Here is a 16,393-nt window from a genome sequence, read left to right as displayed (position 1 = left end):
AGATTCAGATTCCACATTCAAATTCCAGATTCAGCTTCCAGATTCAGATTCCAGATTCAGATTCCAGATTCAGATTCCAGATTCAGATTCCAGATTCAGATTCCAGATTCAGATTCCAAAAATCAGATTCTAGATTCATGTTTCTGTTTCAGATTCCAGATTCAAAATTCGGATTCAGAATCAAATTCAAGATTCAGATTCCAGATTCAGATTCAAGATTCAGATTCAGATTCCAGATTCAGATTCCAGATTCAGATTCCAGATTCAGATTCCAGATTCAGATTCCAGATTCAGATTCCAGATTCAGATTCCAGATTCAGATTCCAGATTCAGATTTCAGATTCAGATTCCAAAAATCAGATTCTAGATTCAGATTCCAGGTTCATGTTTCTGTTTCAGATTCCAGATTCAAAATTCGGATTCAGAATCAAATCCAAGATTCAGATTCCAGATTCAGATTCAGGATTCAGATTCCGATTCCAGATTCCGATTCCAGATTCAGATTCCAGATTCAGATTCCAGATTCAGATTCCAGATTCAGATTCCAGATTCAGATTCCAGATTCAGATTCCAGATTCAGATTCCAGATTCAGATTCCAGATTCAGATTTCAGATTCAGATTTCAGATTCAGATTTCAAAAACCAGATTCTAGATTCAGATTCCAGGTTCATGTTTCTGTTTAAGATTCTATATTCAGAATTCGGATTCAGAATCAAATTCAAGATACAGATTCCAGATTCAGATTACAGATTCAGATTCCTGATTCAGATTCTAGATTCAGATTCCAGATTCAGATTCCAGATTCAGATTTCAGATTCAGATTCCAAAAATCAGATTCTAGATTCAGATTCCAGGTTCATGTTTCTGTTTCAGATTCCAGATTCAAAATTCGGATTCAGAATCAAATTCAAGATTCAGATTCCAGATTCAGATTCAAGATTCAGATTCCGATTCCAGATTCAGATTCCAGATTCAGATTCCAGATTCAGATTCCAGATTCAGATTCCAGATTCAGATTCCAGATTCAGATTCCAGATTCAGATTCCAGATTCAGATTCCAGATTCAGATTCCAGATTCAGATTCCAGATTCAGATTCCAGATTCAGATTCCAGATTCAGATTCCAGATTGAGATTTCAGAATCAGATTCCAAAAATCAGATTCCAGATTCAGATTTCAGGTTCATGTTTCTGTTTCAGATTCCAGATTCAAAATTCGGATTCAGAATCAAATTCAGATTCCAGATTCAGATTCAAGATTCAGATTCAGATTCCAGATTCAGATTCCAGATTCAGATTCCAGATTCAGATTCCAGATTCAGATTCCAGATTCAGATTCCAGATTCAGATTCCAGATTCAGATTCCAAAAATCAGATTCTAGATTCAGATTCCAGATTCATGTTTCTGTTTCAGATTCCAGATTCAAAATTCGGATTCAGAATCAAATCCAAGATTCAGATTCCAGATTCAGATTCAAGATTCAGATTCCGATTCCAGATTCCGATTCCAGATTCAGATTCCAGATTCAGATTCCAGATTCAGATTCCAGATTCAGATTCCAGATTCAGATTCCAGATTCAGATTCCAGATTCAGATTCCAGATTCAGATTCCAGATTCAGATTCCAGATTCAGATTCCAGATTCAGATTTCAGATTCAGATTTCAGATTCAGATTTCAAAAACCAGATTCTAGATTCAGATTCCAGGTTCATGTTTCTGTTTAAGATTCTATATTCAGAATTCGGATTCAGAATCAAATTCAAGATACAGATTCCAGATTCAGATTACAGATTCAGATTCCAGATTCAGATTCTAGATTCAGATTCCAGATTCAGATTCCAGATTCAGATTTCAGATTCAGATTCCAAAAATCAGATTCTAGATTCAGATTCCAGGTTCATGTTTCTGTTTCAGATTCCAGATTCAAAATTCGGATTCAGAATCAAATTCAAGATTCAGATTCCAGATTCAGATTCAAGATTCAGATTCCGATTCCAGATTCAGATTCCAGATTCAGATTCCAGATTCAGATTCCAGATTCAGATTCCAGATTCAGATTCCAGATTCAGATTCCAGATTCAGATTCCAGATTCAGATTCCAGATTCAGATTCCAGATTGAGATTTCAGAATCAGATTCCAAAAATCAGATTCTAGATTCAGATTTCAGGTTCATGTTTCTGTTTCAGATTCCAGATTCAAAATTCGGATTCAGAATCAAATTCAAGATTCAGATTCCAGATTCAGATTCAAGATTCAGATTCCGATTCCAGATTCAGATTCCAGATTCAGATTCCAGATTCAGATTCCAGATTCAGATTCCAGATTCAGATTCCAGATTCAGATTCCAGATTCAGATTCCAGATTCAGATTTCAGATTCAGATTTCAAAAACCAGATTCTAGATTCAGATTCCAGGTTCATGTTTCTGTTTAAGATTCTATATTCAGAATTCGGATTCAGAATCAAATTCAAGATACAGATTCCAGATTCAGATTCCAGATTCAGATTCCAGATTCAGATTCCAGATTCAGATTTGAGATTCAGATTCCAAAAATCAGATTCTAGATTCAGATTCCAGGTTCATGTTTCTGTTTCAGATTCCAGATTCAAAATTCGGATTCAGAATCAAATTCAAGATTCAGATTCCAGATTCAGATTCAAGATTCAGATTCCGATTCCAGATTCAGATTCCAGATTCAGATTCCAGATTCAGATTCCAGATTCAGATTCCAGATTCAGATTCCAGATTCAGATTCCAGATTCAGATTTCAAAAACCAGATTCTAGATTCAGATTCCAGGTTCATGTTTCTGTTTAAGATTCTATATTCAGAATTCGGATTCAGAATCAAATTCAAGATACAGATTCCAGATTCAGATTCCAGATTCAGATTCCAGATTCAGATTCTAGATTCAGATTCCAGATTCAGATTCCAGATTCAGATTTCAGATTCAGATTCCAAAAATCAGATTCTAGATTCAGATTACAGGTTCATGTTTCTGTTTCAGATTCCAGATTCAAAATTCGGATTCAGAATCAAATTCAAGATTCAGATTCCAGATTCAGATTCCTGATTCAGATTCCAGATTCAGATTCTAGATTCAGATTCCAGCATAGCTTTGGAACCAATCAAGCAAATGGAACCAAATTTGGTATATGGAGGTTTTAGGGAGCAATAAATGTTCTATGGATGTTTGCCCCTTCCTGCATAACTCTAGAAATAATGAAGCAAACGGAACTGAATTTAGCTGTCGGATTCAGAATCAAATTCAAGATTCAGATTCCAGATTCAGATTCCAGATTCAGATTCCAGATTCAGATTCCAGATTCAGATTCTAGATTCAGATTCCAGATTCAGATTCCAGATTCAGATTCCAGATTCAGATTCCAGATTCAGATTCCAGATTCAGATTCCAGATTCAGATTCCAGATTCAGATTCCAGATTCAGATTCCAGATTTATATTTCAGTTTAAGATCCCAGATTCAGATTCCAGATTCAGATTCCAGATTCAGATTCCAGATTCAGATTCCAGATTCAGATTCCAGATTCAGATTCAGATTCCAGATTCAGATTCCAGATTCATATTCTAGATTCAGATTCCAGATTCAGATTCCAGATTCAGATACCAGCATAGCTTAAGAACCAATCAAGCAAATGAAACCAAATTTGGTATATGGAGGTTTTAGGGAGCAATAAATGTTCTATGGTTGTTTGACCCTCCCTGCATAACTCGAGAATCAATCAAGCAAACGGACCTGAATTTGGCATGTGAAGGTTTTAGAGAGCACGAAACTCTCTCCTCTCTCTAAAGGAAGGAGGGGCGGGAGAGGGTTGTTGCATAACTCGACAACTAATCGAGCAAATTGATCCAAATTTGGCATATGGAGGTTTCAGGGAGCATTAAATGTTTCTATGGTGACAAACATCAACCCCCTCTTTAACACGTTAAGCCCCGCGTTGGTCTCTGGGGACTGACACTGAATTTTACGTCTTTTTTGTGACAATCTCACCGGACCAACAGTAGAATGTTCGTTCGAAGAGTGTCGGCATTGGAAACGACACAACCAAGCTACAAATAGATATTTAGAAAAGCTCACTATCGATTCGTGGGCCAGACGAAAAGCTCACTGTCGGTCCCCTATTTTGGTCGGGGCTCAACGTGTTAAGGGGAAGGGGGCTAGCATACAAATGGAACACAAACTTTTGCACAATTCGAGAAGGAATCAAGCAAATGGAGCCAAATTTTGGGCAGGACGAAGTTTGCCGGGTCAGCTATTTTCGTATAAAGATATTGGATCCAGATTCCCAATTACATTATGCAGAATTCAAATGCACCATTCAAATATGTAGACTGATTACAATAATTCTGAATTCGATTGATTGGAATTCGTTGGTATTTGAAACATTGTGATAGATGGGTTTCAGGAATACAAATCTATTATTTTTTATCATTTGCTACAAATTCAATCAACTTTTCATTGATACGGAACTTTTAATGCCATGTATTGTAGGATTTAAAGGAGGTCTCTAAAATTATGTTTAGGCAAACATCTATAGGAAGAAAGGTCCTTATCGAGGGAAATATCGGAATTACCATACGAATATATCGAGGTGTTGTACTAGGCTCAATATTTAGCGGTCATCATCCCCTTGTCGAGAGGAAAGTTTAATGTTTCTGACAATAGCACATACTCATATAGAAAACAGTTATATATCACCAACCTGTGTTTCCGGTATCTGACGGGTGGAGAAACGCTTCAGAAATGAGTCCTCTCGTTTGAGTGGTGGCTTCTTCGCCATAGCTGACGATATCTGCACTGTCGTCCGGAGTTTCATCCATCGCTGGTTCGATTTGGTCCTGTTGGTTTGAATGTACATCACGGGATTCGTTGAAACGATGCGGGGAAAAAAGATAAGAAAATAAGCACATTTCGTTCATTTCGTTCGACACGGAAAGCGCAGGAATGAATTTAAGTTATTCACAACAACTAGAACGAATGGAATGATTTTGCTTTTTGATTCACAATTTATAGGATTTTTAGCCAATTCGTTAATAGACGATTAATTGTTAGTTAGTAAACAGGACGATTATTGGTTAGTTACGGAACACGATCAATTCAAGAACTTCAATAGTGAAAGAGGAAAATGCGGAAATAAATAGACACATCTGTACTAGAAACGCAACAACATCTCACACTGTGATATGAACAGCAAATGAAAGAACCATCGAACAAGGTAAAGAGAAAAAGTCATTTTAATCTCACGAAATTTTCAACTAACTTTCAAGACGGACAATTATTAGAAAATCAAATTTATTTTATTTGCTAGTTTACTATTATATTATCACTAACATCACTTGTCATCAATTACTAGAAATTAGCAATAACAGCCTGAAAGAAAATTTGTTTAGTCACATTGATATATTTGTTAGTCTAGGGAAATAGATACTATTGTTTTATTGGAGAGTGATTTGAACAGAAGGGAAAGGTGTGTGTTTTTTGTAGTTCAAATTTTAATATTTCTTTTATGTCCAAGTCTGTTTTGATGTATTTAAATTCACCGCCTAAGAACCTGATATCTTTCCATTGCTATCGTTAACACCAATGTGGGAAGTAAAACGAGAGAACCGATTGATAAGAAAATGAAGTGTGAAATTATTGTTATGTGTAACATTATTTGGTCGGTGTTAAGTCAGAGGGGACCAAGTCGCTAAATTAAAATTTTCGAGAGATTGATTGCATTTGGTTGAGCAAGCTACATTCGACATTTATCAGATTTGGAAAATCACGTGTTCAGCAGGAATAACGCATCGAAATAGTTTTGAATGAACAACAAAAGCCCCATATAGGACCAAACTTCAAGTTAGTTTTTCTCGAAATCATAAAATGTCACATGGTCCGGTCTGACTTAAAACCGGTCATTTAATGTCGAGCTTGGTAGCTATATAACACATAACAAATAACAATCGGTTCATGGGTTCTGTGCATGTTCCTTCAGATTGTAACTGGTTCAAACCGAATCTGATTAAATCTGCAACAGCTGCAACCACTATTGATCTGACTGTATTGCTGAAAAATGTTCAACGAGAACTGAAATACACAAACTATGTGCTAATTGGGATTGCGCTAATCTGTACAGTACATACTGTAGATATACCGAATTCGTGTACATACGCATTTAGCGACAAGCTCTAATTAACAGTGTAAAAGTTCTTCAAAGAGGCTACTTGTCTCAGAATTTAACGTGAACACGAATGAGCTTAGACGTTTCCGCGAGCGAAACAGTATTGTCCGAGAGGCTCAAACAAAGTGTAGTAGTAGAATACACGATTGTCATCTTCATGTGTAGTTGCTATCCACCCCCCAAATGGTCAGCGGTCAGCAGTGTCACGAGATGCTCACAGATAAGGTCATCTGCCGAAATCGAAAATCGGAGGAGACTTCTACGCTTGGGCTGAGGAATGGGGAAGCAGATGTACCAACGTCAGAAGGTACATTCTATTAGAAGCCTTCGTCAAACTAGATGTCACACTTCTGAACGTTGGCACCAACAACACCTTTCGGGAGGACGGCCGCGAATCCATCATCGATGTAATTTGCTGCAGTCCATCACTGACGGCAAACACGAAGTTGAAAGTGTCAGAGGGATACACACATAGCGACCACCAGGCAATTCTTTATAGTGTCGGCGAAAGGAATCCTGCGGTGGTACGGAGAACAAGAACCTGTGAGTGGAAGTAGAGGACAAAGGTTTTTGACAAGGAACTTTCTATCGAAGCACTACGCATAGACAACACAACTCCTAGTCTGAGCGCCGATGAGCTGACAGGAACATTGGTGAAGGCATGCGACACAGCGATGCCGAGAAGACTGGACCCGACCAATAAACGACGTCCGCGCTAACTGTCTACGAGCCAGAAGAAGAGTCCAGAGGGCACGAACCAATGTAGATAGAAAGGTGCACCGCGCGTTGTTCCGAGCCACCAAAGCCGCCTTGAAATTGGAGATACGTAGGAGCGAATCAAACTGCTATACGTAGCTGTGTCGAAATGTCGACGAAAATCCTTGGGGTGGAGCATATCGAATCATGATGGTGAAACTACGTGGTTCAACGACTCCCATGGAATTATGTTAGGAAAAACTCGAGGTCATCGTAAATGGAATTTTTCCGCAGCACGACCAACCGACGTGGCCACTCACACTGTACAGTGAGACCGAAGCCAAGAACGCACAAGTCACCAACGAAAAACTCGTTGTGGTGGCAAAAGGGTTAAAGGTGAAAAAAGCACCCGGCCCCGACGGAATCTCCAATGTGACCTTGAAATCGGCGAGCTTTTCTTTTCCCGACATGTTCAGGATGGTGATGCAGAAATGTCTGGATAGCGGTCTCTTCCCTGCCAAATGGAAGATCAAAAAGTTGGTACTGCCTCTGAAACCAGGAAAGCCACCTGGAGATCCAGCATCGTATAGGCCTATTTGTTTGCTGGATACTTTAGAAAAGATCACGGATTGTCGAAAATGCAGTTCCGGAAAGGAAAGTCGACAGTGGATGCTATTCCGACTGTTATCGAGAAAGCTCAGGTCTCGCTTAAAAAAACGAAGAGGTGTTCGTTACTGCGCGGTGATTTTGTTCGACGTGAAGAACGCCTTCAATAATGCTGGGAGGCCATCGCCGAGGCGCTACACAGATTGAAGGTCCCTGGCTACATGTACAGGATACTGAGGAGCTATTTCCAGAATCGTATCCTAGTATACAACACATACTGGGGACAGATACTGAAGAACATCTAAGCGGGAGTTCCACAAGGTTCCATCCTAGGTTTAATGCTTTGGAACATAATGTACGACGGTGTACTAGAGATGAAGCTACCCAAACGTGTGGAGATCGTGGGCTTCGCGGACGACATCGTAACAACGGTAATCGGCGGGACGCTCCCGGAAATGGAAATGTTCTCGACTGAGGCAGTAGACACGCGGTGACGAGGATAATTCCAAATAGCTTTGGTCCAAGCAGCAGCAAGAGACGTCTCTTGGCCAGCGTATCTTCATCGATACTGAGGTACGATGGCCCTGCCTGGTTGGCGGCTCCCAGGTTTACCGAAAGGCGCGAGGGGCTGCCTGCCCTTCATATCGGAAATATTGTAAAAGAGATGTGTCGCGACGAGAGGATCTGGAATGCCATGAACAGTGCAATCACACAAATCATGTTGGAGCTGCAGCGGAAGTGGAACGCCAACCAACGTGCTGACAACGCCTGACTGTTAAAGATGAACAAGGCGACGGCTGTTGCAACGGATGGTACACCACGAGAGTAGCTGTGATGGAGTGCGCGTCATATTGGAAGGCACTACCTAGCCGGCACTTCGTTGGGAAGAGAAATCCTGCGGGAGTGGCTGTGACGGAGCGCGCGCGTTAAGTTGGAGGGCGCATCCTAATCGGTTCACGTCTCGATAGGTTAGAAACTCCGCGAGGGTGGCCACGGGAACACATTCAAGGCGTGTTACTTGGCATATAAATTTCAACTAAGTATTAGAAAACAGACGAAAGTTAAATTCTACGTTGAGAGGGCGAAGTTTCTCTAGGAACGTTAGTACCGACGAATAAGAAGGAGCTTCCTATCTCGTTTGATCTACAACAGTGCATTTCATGCTCAAACAAAACCCATCCGAGGTTTCACTATTTGTCTGATTCCTTCTAATCCATGGTGGGACACCAGTATGTGGATCAATCGGACGCATTTAAAGCTTCACGGAAACGGGGAACCAACGACAATTTTCACTCTTGAGAATCAGGTTGTAAAGTTCATCGTGTTTTTTCCCTACCTTCTCCCGATTCATGTCTATTCACTGCATGTTAAACAAGATAAGCATGACCAGTTCTATTCATTTAACGATTTTTAACAGGGATCGTCCATCGCTCAGAACGTTCATCCAACGCATTTGTAATTTGTTCGTGTAAGTATCGTTGAAAAACCCTCGAAAAAATTTTGCTGATTCTTTGTTACTGAGGTATCTCAACAATATGGGGTTCTGAGTGAAAGAAACGTGGCCGCTATTCCACTCTAATCTTCATATGTATTGGGCTACGTTCCTGCTGTTTGTCAATAGGTATGTCCATCAGTAAGTGCTGGTCGATTCCGACTTATCCAAAGCGTCATGCACCAAGCCACCAGTGTTGCCACATTTCAATCTGTACCAGAGGGGTTTAAAATCTTTCTCATCTCATTTGTACCATCGAAAATATTCTATGTAGGAATTTAGCATGAAAAAATACTCATTTATTCACTACAAATACTAGATTTACATTCGCAAGTCCTTCGTGTGTTTTATAATGCTTATACATAGTTTTTTTGAATCTAGATTGCGTACTATCATGAATAAAAATTTGAAAAAAATCGCCCCAAGCAATACTGCAGTGTAAAAGTGGTCATGTACCTTTTTCCGAATGTAAGAAACTTCACACGCGGAAAAAATCTGTACCAATCTGCACTTTTTGACGAAAATCTGTAATCTGTACCGTACAGACCAAAAATAACGAAAAAATCTGTACGTATGCTGAATAAACAGTTTTGAAAGATTAGTGATTTTGGTTCTGTCATATGGTTTCGGTTGCCTGAGAATGCCAGAGTGTGTGCCAAATAATCGTCATTTGAGGAAAATGTTGTCAACTCTGTAATGATTTTATTTCTTCATTCGAAGAAAACGGCGACTGAAACGCATCAAGAGCATCGAGTTTTCGGAGTTGCTGCTCTAAGTAATGCAATATGCAGAGATTGGTTTCTTGGCTTCATAGATTTCGATGTTTACAACCACCCGCGAGAGGGAAAGCCACAAACCATCGGATGCGCTAAGTTGAAGTGTTGCTCGATAAGGATTCATGCCAAACGCCAAAAGAGCAAATAACTAAGGAGCTCCTCATATTTCGGAGCCAAAGGACGTTGTCCGGGAACAAGTGATTTAGTGACAAAAAGGAAAAGCTTCCTTCATCGCATTGTAACGAGAGATGAAAAGCAGATTAATTACAGAACGAAAAGAAAATAAAATCATGGGGACTACCGGTTTCCACGTCGTCGACCCGGTCAAATGTTCACTCATATATCACGCAGGTAACGCTGAGGGACCATGTCGGTGTCATTTGTTAAAAGCTGTTGAAACCGAATGAAAAAGTCAATCTACAGCATGACAATGTTCGGCCTAATGTTGTCTAACCCTTAACCTAAATGATTCATTTGTAACCATTTTTCCCGAAAATAAAGTTTCGTTTTTATAATAAAAACAGCGTGACATGGTTGCGGGTTATTATTCAATGTGGTGCGTCATGAAGGCTAAAGGCGGAGTTCCATCTTTTCGACTTGCTAGATGCTACAAGTCAATTGTTCTTGCTTATTGGAGTGTATCTTTTTACGACATAATCGGTCTTATCGTCCAATGTTGGCCTTACCCAGTGGCATGCGGATAGGTACGACGTGTGTATCACAACATGTACGACAATATTGGAGCAACTACGTCATTTATCAACGATGACCATAATCCACCACAATAATGGAACTACAAAGGATTTGATCATGAAAACAAAAACATCAGAATAGGTATGTTGAAGCAGTGAGTGATCGCTTTCTACTGTGTAGTGGCTGAGGTGGAAAATTTAAAAAAAAAAATGCAAAAGTGTCATATCCAATGCGATGAACCATTGACTTGTAGCATGCATCAAGTCGAATAGATGGGACGCCGCCTTAAGAGTTGTTCTTGACACAACAAAACAAAAAAAAACAAACATTAGGTTGAACCAGGAGACAGAAGGACTTATTGCAGAAGGGGCCTTTTTCTCTTGCGAACGATTCGGGCTCGATTTCGATCAAACAAGAAAGTATTTTACAGGTACTTAAAAATAAAATTGAGTAAAGAAACACAACGATACGATACATAACACTAGATTCAACAAACCAGTCAAAATGAATGTTTTTTCCAAATTTGTTCAATTGTGTATGACCTTATCAAGGCACTAAGTAAGTCTGTCAAGTAACATTTTGATGCTAAATTATGCTGTGAAGCAGAAGTAAATGGAATAACTATTAATTTCTTTATTTAATTTTTTTTAATGGTACTTTCCTGTCTGTCCAACACAACTGCTTTCAATATCTACAGAATAGAACAGACCACAAAAAGTGTGGATAATATATGATTCAAATAAACAAATTGGTCAGATCATCGCTATTGCTCATATATTTACAGTGACTCAAACTCGTAATCGTACTCCACCATGCAGATCTCTTTTCCCTTCTTTTGAATGTTGAAAACAAGTTTTCGGAACATTCTATTTAGAAAAAGTCATAGTGTCACATGAGAGTTAAAAGGTTTCCTACGTGTTTTCAGAATAATAGTTATTATTTCTCTAAAAATGTATGCACTAATTTATGAAAATTGACCCAAACTCATATTCGTACGCTGGATTAAATCTCAACTCGATTTCGAAGGCGTTGACCAATTTCCGAATTCCATCATTAGTAGGATAGATGATCTTGGTTTGTCCGATTTTGGGTGTTTTTACGCAACTAGTAAGTTCAAATCGATTTTTCTTCATGAAAATCACACATAATCGATACGAATTTGGGTTTCTTGAAAAGTCCCAAGTCTCTAGTTGCTAATACTATCATAAGGTGTTGAAATTATTAAAATTTTTATGTGTTTTAACCATTTTCCTTAAAGAGGACTTATGATCATGGTTTGACCAAAAAATGATCATGGTTTGTCCGGTTTTAGAAATCACTATTTTTGAATGAAAACATACGAATTCACAAGTAGATGTTGCATTTATCATTGCTTGAGTTTACTGTCATCATATTGATCCATTCATAATTTAGGCTTTCTTCAGAATATTGCCTTTTCTTGGGCATTTCAAAAGTGTTCACCTCTACACAATCAACACAGAAAAACCTTACTTCTGCTATGCGCGAAGCACACCATAAACAAACCGCAGCGCGCCAAGCGGTTGCCATAGAAATCATGTGGATAAAATAACATTATTGAATTGGACAACTCATGATCAGAATTGAGTTCATCAAAATGCGTTAATTTAATGGTTTAGCTGTGTAAATCTGATACAAATGGTGTTCATGCTCGCACACCATTTGTATCAGATGTAATATTTATAATATTTGTAAGTGTTATAATCCAGAAAAGGTCTGAATACGTGCCAAATAATCATCTGGTGATCGATTAAAAGTTAGCTCGAATGAGGGGCGCATTGACACAAATAGAAGGTGTATTTTATAATGATGATTCCGTAAAAATATACTTTAAAACTACTGTAAATCATGAAAAAGACAATTTTATTTATATGCTTTTAAACATTCGAATATCTTATTTGACACAGGAGCGCTGAATTAGAGCATTCAAAAAAGTGGACAAACCATGATCATATTTTCTACTGGACAAACCAAAATCCTTTACCTTATGGTATCCCTTGTTCATTGCAACTTTTGCTGTCTCTAGTCTGATTTTTGTTAGTGTATTCGGAAGGAATATCTATCATTTTTTTCATCAAGAGGTTTTTTTATTTATTGAAATTTATTGTTTTCCAAATTTCTTACACAGATAACTTCCTTAGTTTGTTACTGCGATTGCTGTCGGGAGATTGTGGAGGAATATCAATAACTTTTGAGTAATTGTAATGTAACCATGTTCAAACTTTATATGTCTTGAACTCTGGGTCATTGTCTTGGCAAAACTTGAATCCTCGATTCCATTCCATTTTCCATTTTGTTGACATTTTGCTTTATATGTTCCTTCAGGATGTTCGAGTAAACATTTTGATCCATTATACCATCGATAAAAACCAAATTAAGCAAAAAAAAGTTTTTAATGTGCCTAGGAAGGGCAACTTGAATGCCCGAGCACAGAGGGACAAACAGTTTCTCAGCAAAAAAAAAACATTAATTCCAATTTTATTTTTCCAAACAGCATGAAACGCATCAATGTCTTAATGGCAAGATGTTATTTCCATAGATTGGTCCAAATTTTATATTTAGGCTCCGATGGTTATCGTTTCGTATGGAGGAAGCCAACGATGAATAAAACGTAAAAAAAATCTGAAAGCAACGTTTAAACACGGTAGTGGCAATTTGGTTTTCATCGATGGTGTTTTGGGTCATAATTTTCACTTGAAAATCCTGAAGGAAAATATAAAGCAAAATGTCAACAAAATGAGATGGAATCGAGGATTCCAGTTTTGCCAAGACAATGACCCAGAGCTCAAGACATATTAAGTTCGCACATGGTTACTTTACAATTGCTCAAAAGTTATTGATATTCCTTCACAACCCCCCGATAGCAATCCCAGTAAAAAACTAAGGAAATTATCTGTGTAGGAAATTCAGAAACCATTAAATTTCAAAAAATAACAATTTTGAAAACCTCTTGATGAAAAAAATTATAAATATTCCTTCCGAATACACCAAAAAAATCGTAGATCAAGCTAAGGACAGCTAGAGATAGTTGCAATGGACAAGGGTATCATACTATTGATGGAATTCGTTTAACGCCTTCGAAGTCGAGTTGAGATTTCAACCAGCGTACGAATATGAGTTTGAGTCAATTTACATACACTAGCACATACGTTCGCCATTTTTAGAGGAATAAAAACCATTATTCTGAAAACAGATAGCAAACCTTTTAACTCTCATATGACACTATGACTTTATCCAAACAGAATGCTCCGAAAGCTTGTTTTCGACTTTCAAAAGGAGGGAAAAGAGATCTGCAAAGTGGAGTACGATTACGAGTTTGAGTCACTGTATGTGTGATAAGCCCCGCATTGTGGCCGTTTATCAGTAAGTTCATTTTTCATGGAGAACAAATTTAATTTCACTACTCAACCACGTGCATCCTGGTGTTGGAGCTGCATTTGCCAATGATAAAAACTTCATCACTCGCCGATAGTTTTGACAAGTACCGATATCCTAAGGGTGGGTTTAGACTAGTGATAAATTCATGTGAAGAAATATGATGAGATTTATAGAAATCGCATCAACCGTTTACACTAGCGTGTACTTCTATAATGAATATATTCATATTTTCGGTGAATTCATTCACCTGAAGTAGAACTGCATCCAACTTTAGTGATTTCTCACCAGTGAGAAATTCACAAGCGTTTACATATGCTGAATTTATTCAAGTTATATATACCTCGAATAAGTGTATCATATTTATTCTCACCCGTTTACACCTATTTTCACGTGAATAAATCCATCTATAGCTATAGATCTCCCTAATGTAAACCCGCCATAACACAGTGCTCTGTTCGTGGTATCGTCACATTCACTTGGTTGATGCTTTTCGCGTGTTTCTGTCAGGTTCTAACAGGATCATAATTTGAAGGTCATAAGTAAGCTAATTAGTGGTTTTTCATTTCATAACATGACAGCGCATATGCAACAACAATGACGCGAGAGCGGTTCCCATCATGGCGTGGGAGCAAAAACTGAATGCATGCTATGCCAATCCATCCACCGCTCACAAAAGCCATTGATGCATCACTTCTAACGCCATTTAAACCGCTTTTTTAAATTCCATCTCTTGCTTGACCAGACCAATTTGTATATTCGATATCACTAGAGAGTGAGAAAACAGCAAACCAAACACTAGGTAAAACGGTAAACTGAAAACTTTTCATCAAGATCAAAACACACATACACACGCACTCCAATACATTCAGAATCATTCGGCATGATGTTGCAAAATCCACTCTCTGTGTCTAGTCATCTTCCAGGTTACCTAGTAATAAGAAGCTATTCAATTCTAGAGTGCCTGAAAATGGATAACATCTGCTCTAGCTTTCTGCAACTTTCATAAGTAACTAAAACTAGAGATTGATGATTAAATAGTAGCTTCAGAACAGAATCGGATGATAAGTGCCAACTGAAAAGGGGTTTTGTTTATTGCTTTTTGATCATTTTTGCTAAACTTTGCTTCGAAAGAATTGACAGTCGAGTGGTTTGTATTGCCCTGCTGGCATTGAAATGTTACGTGACTGTTTTTGGTTTGAAATCCTACTAAACAAAAAATAAATATGTATATCATTTAGAAAAAAAAATCGAGAGATGGAAACATATTACAGTAAGTTTTATCATTATGTTTTTATAGCGGTTTTTCTCTTCGATGATGTTTGGTCAATGTATAAAAGTAAAGGTAATTTTGACTAACACCTTTTCTAATAATGAGCTATTAAACCAGATGATTCTTTCATGATTCGTATGATTATTACTGAAATCGAACACCGCATGGTTACGAGTGAAAACCAACGGTGAGCTGTGGTTTCCTGTTAATGTTAATAATTGTTGGCGAAATTACAAAAAATGTTCTAAAACAATACAAAAAATATATTTTTGGCAATTTTTTAAAATCAATACAAAAAAAATAAACTATTGTTTTAGTCAAAGCTACAACTTAACCTTATACAGAATTTATCGGATTTTTCAAAACTATTTTTCGATTTGCGATGCACCCGTTATTTATTGAATTATTCATCATCAAAAACGAAGGGGTAATTTTTCATTCAAACAAAAATATCTTCGTATTGAAAGGTCCTGCAGGAACGATCTAAGAATCAAATGAATGCTGGTCGATGAAGTTTATTGGATTTGCTATTAACAAAAATATAGGAAAAACAGGAAGAAAACTTTTTTTTTATTTCTTCCCGACGTTTTTATACACTGAACCTACATACGCCAATGTGTTCGTAAAACATTCTATAACATGGAAGTTGACTCTTTAAATCATGTACATTCCATCTCTATGCGTTGATTTTTTCACGAAATTACACCAGCATTTTTCGACTTCGCACTCTGTTCTACTATTATTGTCGGGAGTAGAAGTAGTAAATATTACATTTGGACGCAGTTTTTTTCCGTTTTTGTTCTCATTTATCATTTATTTATCGACGAATTTTTAATGTTATAGGATGTCAAAAATCATAGAATAACATGTGGGAGGGGCACTGCTCAACTGAAATAAGAAATTAAACAGTTAACTATTCATTTCAACCGCATGTTCACAGTTCCTCTATGTGGCCATCCTATGTGTATTGCGAGTAGTGATGCAATTCACTTTTAACGTTAGTTAGATTCGTATTAAGTTGTCAACGAGTTATGTCCGTAGCCAGATTATAACACACCAAAAAACAAAACAAAAGACGACAGAAAAACGATCAATACCACCAAAATTACCATTACTTATCATTATCACAACAACCACATATTCATCATCATCATCGCGCCATCATTTGCAGCAACAGCAACATAACCAATGAATCACCGAGATGAGATTTAAGTTATTGAAAGATAAATCAGAATAGTAAGAAGTGGTGATAGTAAATTGTTAGTTAGAGAGTGTTATTA

The 16,393-nt window shown here is 37.7% G+C and overlaps 1 protein-coding gene across 10 annotated transcripts in view; it reads right to left on the bottom strand.

Annotated features, from left to right (window-relative positions):
• Window positions 1-16,393, bottom strand: part of LOC129780113 (uncharacterized) — a 391,085-nt gene that overhangs the window by 45,346 nt on the left and 329,346 nt on the right. For all 10 annotated transcript variants that reach the window (XM_055788062.1, XM_055788066.1, XM_055788065.1 and 7 more), the window contains one exon: window positions 4,724-4,859. In XM_055788062.1, coding sequence (XP_055644037.1) covers window positions 4,724-4,859 — 136 coding nt within the window. The remainder of the gene's footprint in view (window positions 1-4,723; window positions 4,860-16,393) is intronic.

Source organism: Toxorhynchites rutilus, chromosome 3 (assembly GCF_029784135.1).
Source record: "Toxorhynchites rutilus septentrionalis strain SRP chromosome 3, ASM2978413v1, whole genome shotgun sequence".
Classification (NCBI taxonomy): domain Eukaryota; kingdom Metazoa; phylum Arthropoda; class Insecta; order Diptera; family Culicidae; genus Toxorhynchites; species Toxorhynchites rutilus.
Note: the sequence above shows the minus strand (reverse complement) of the source record. Positions and strands in the feature narration are given on the sequence as shown.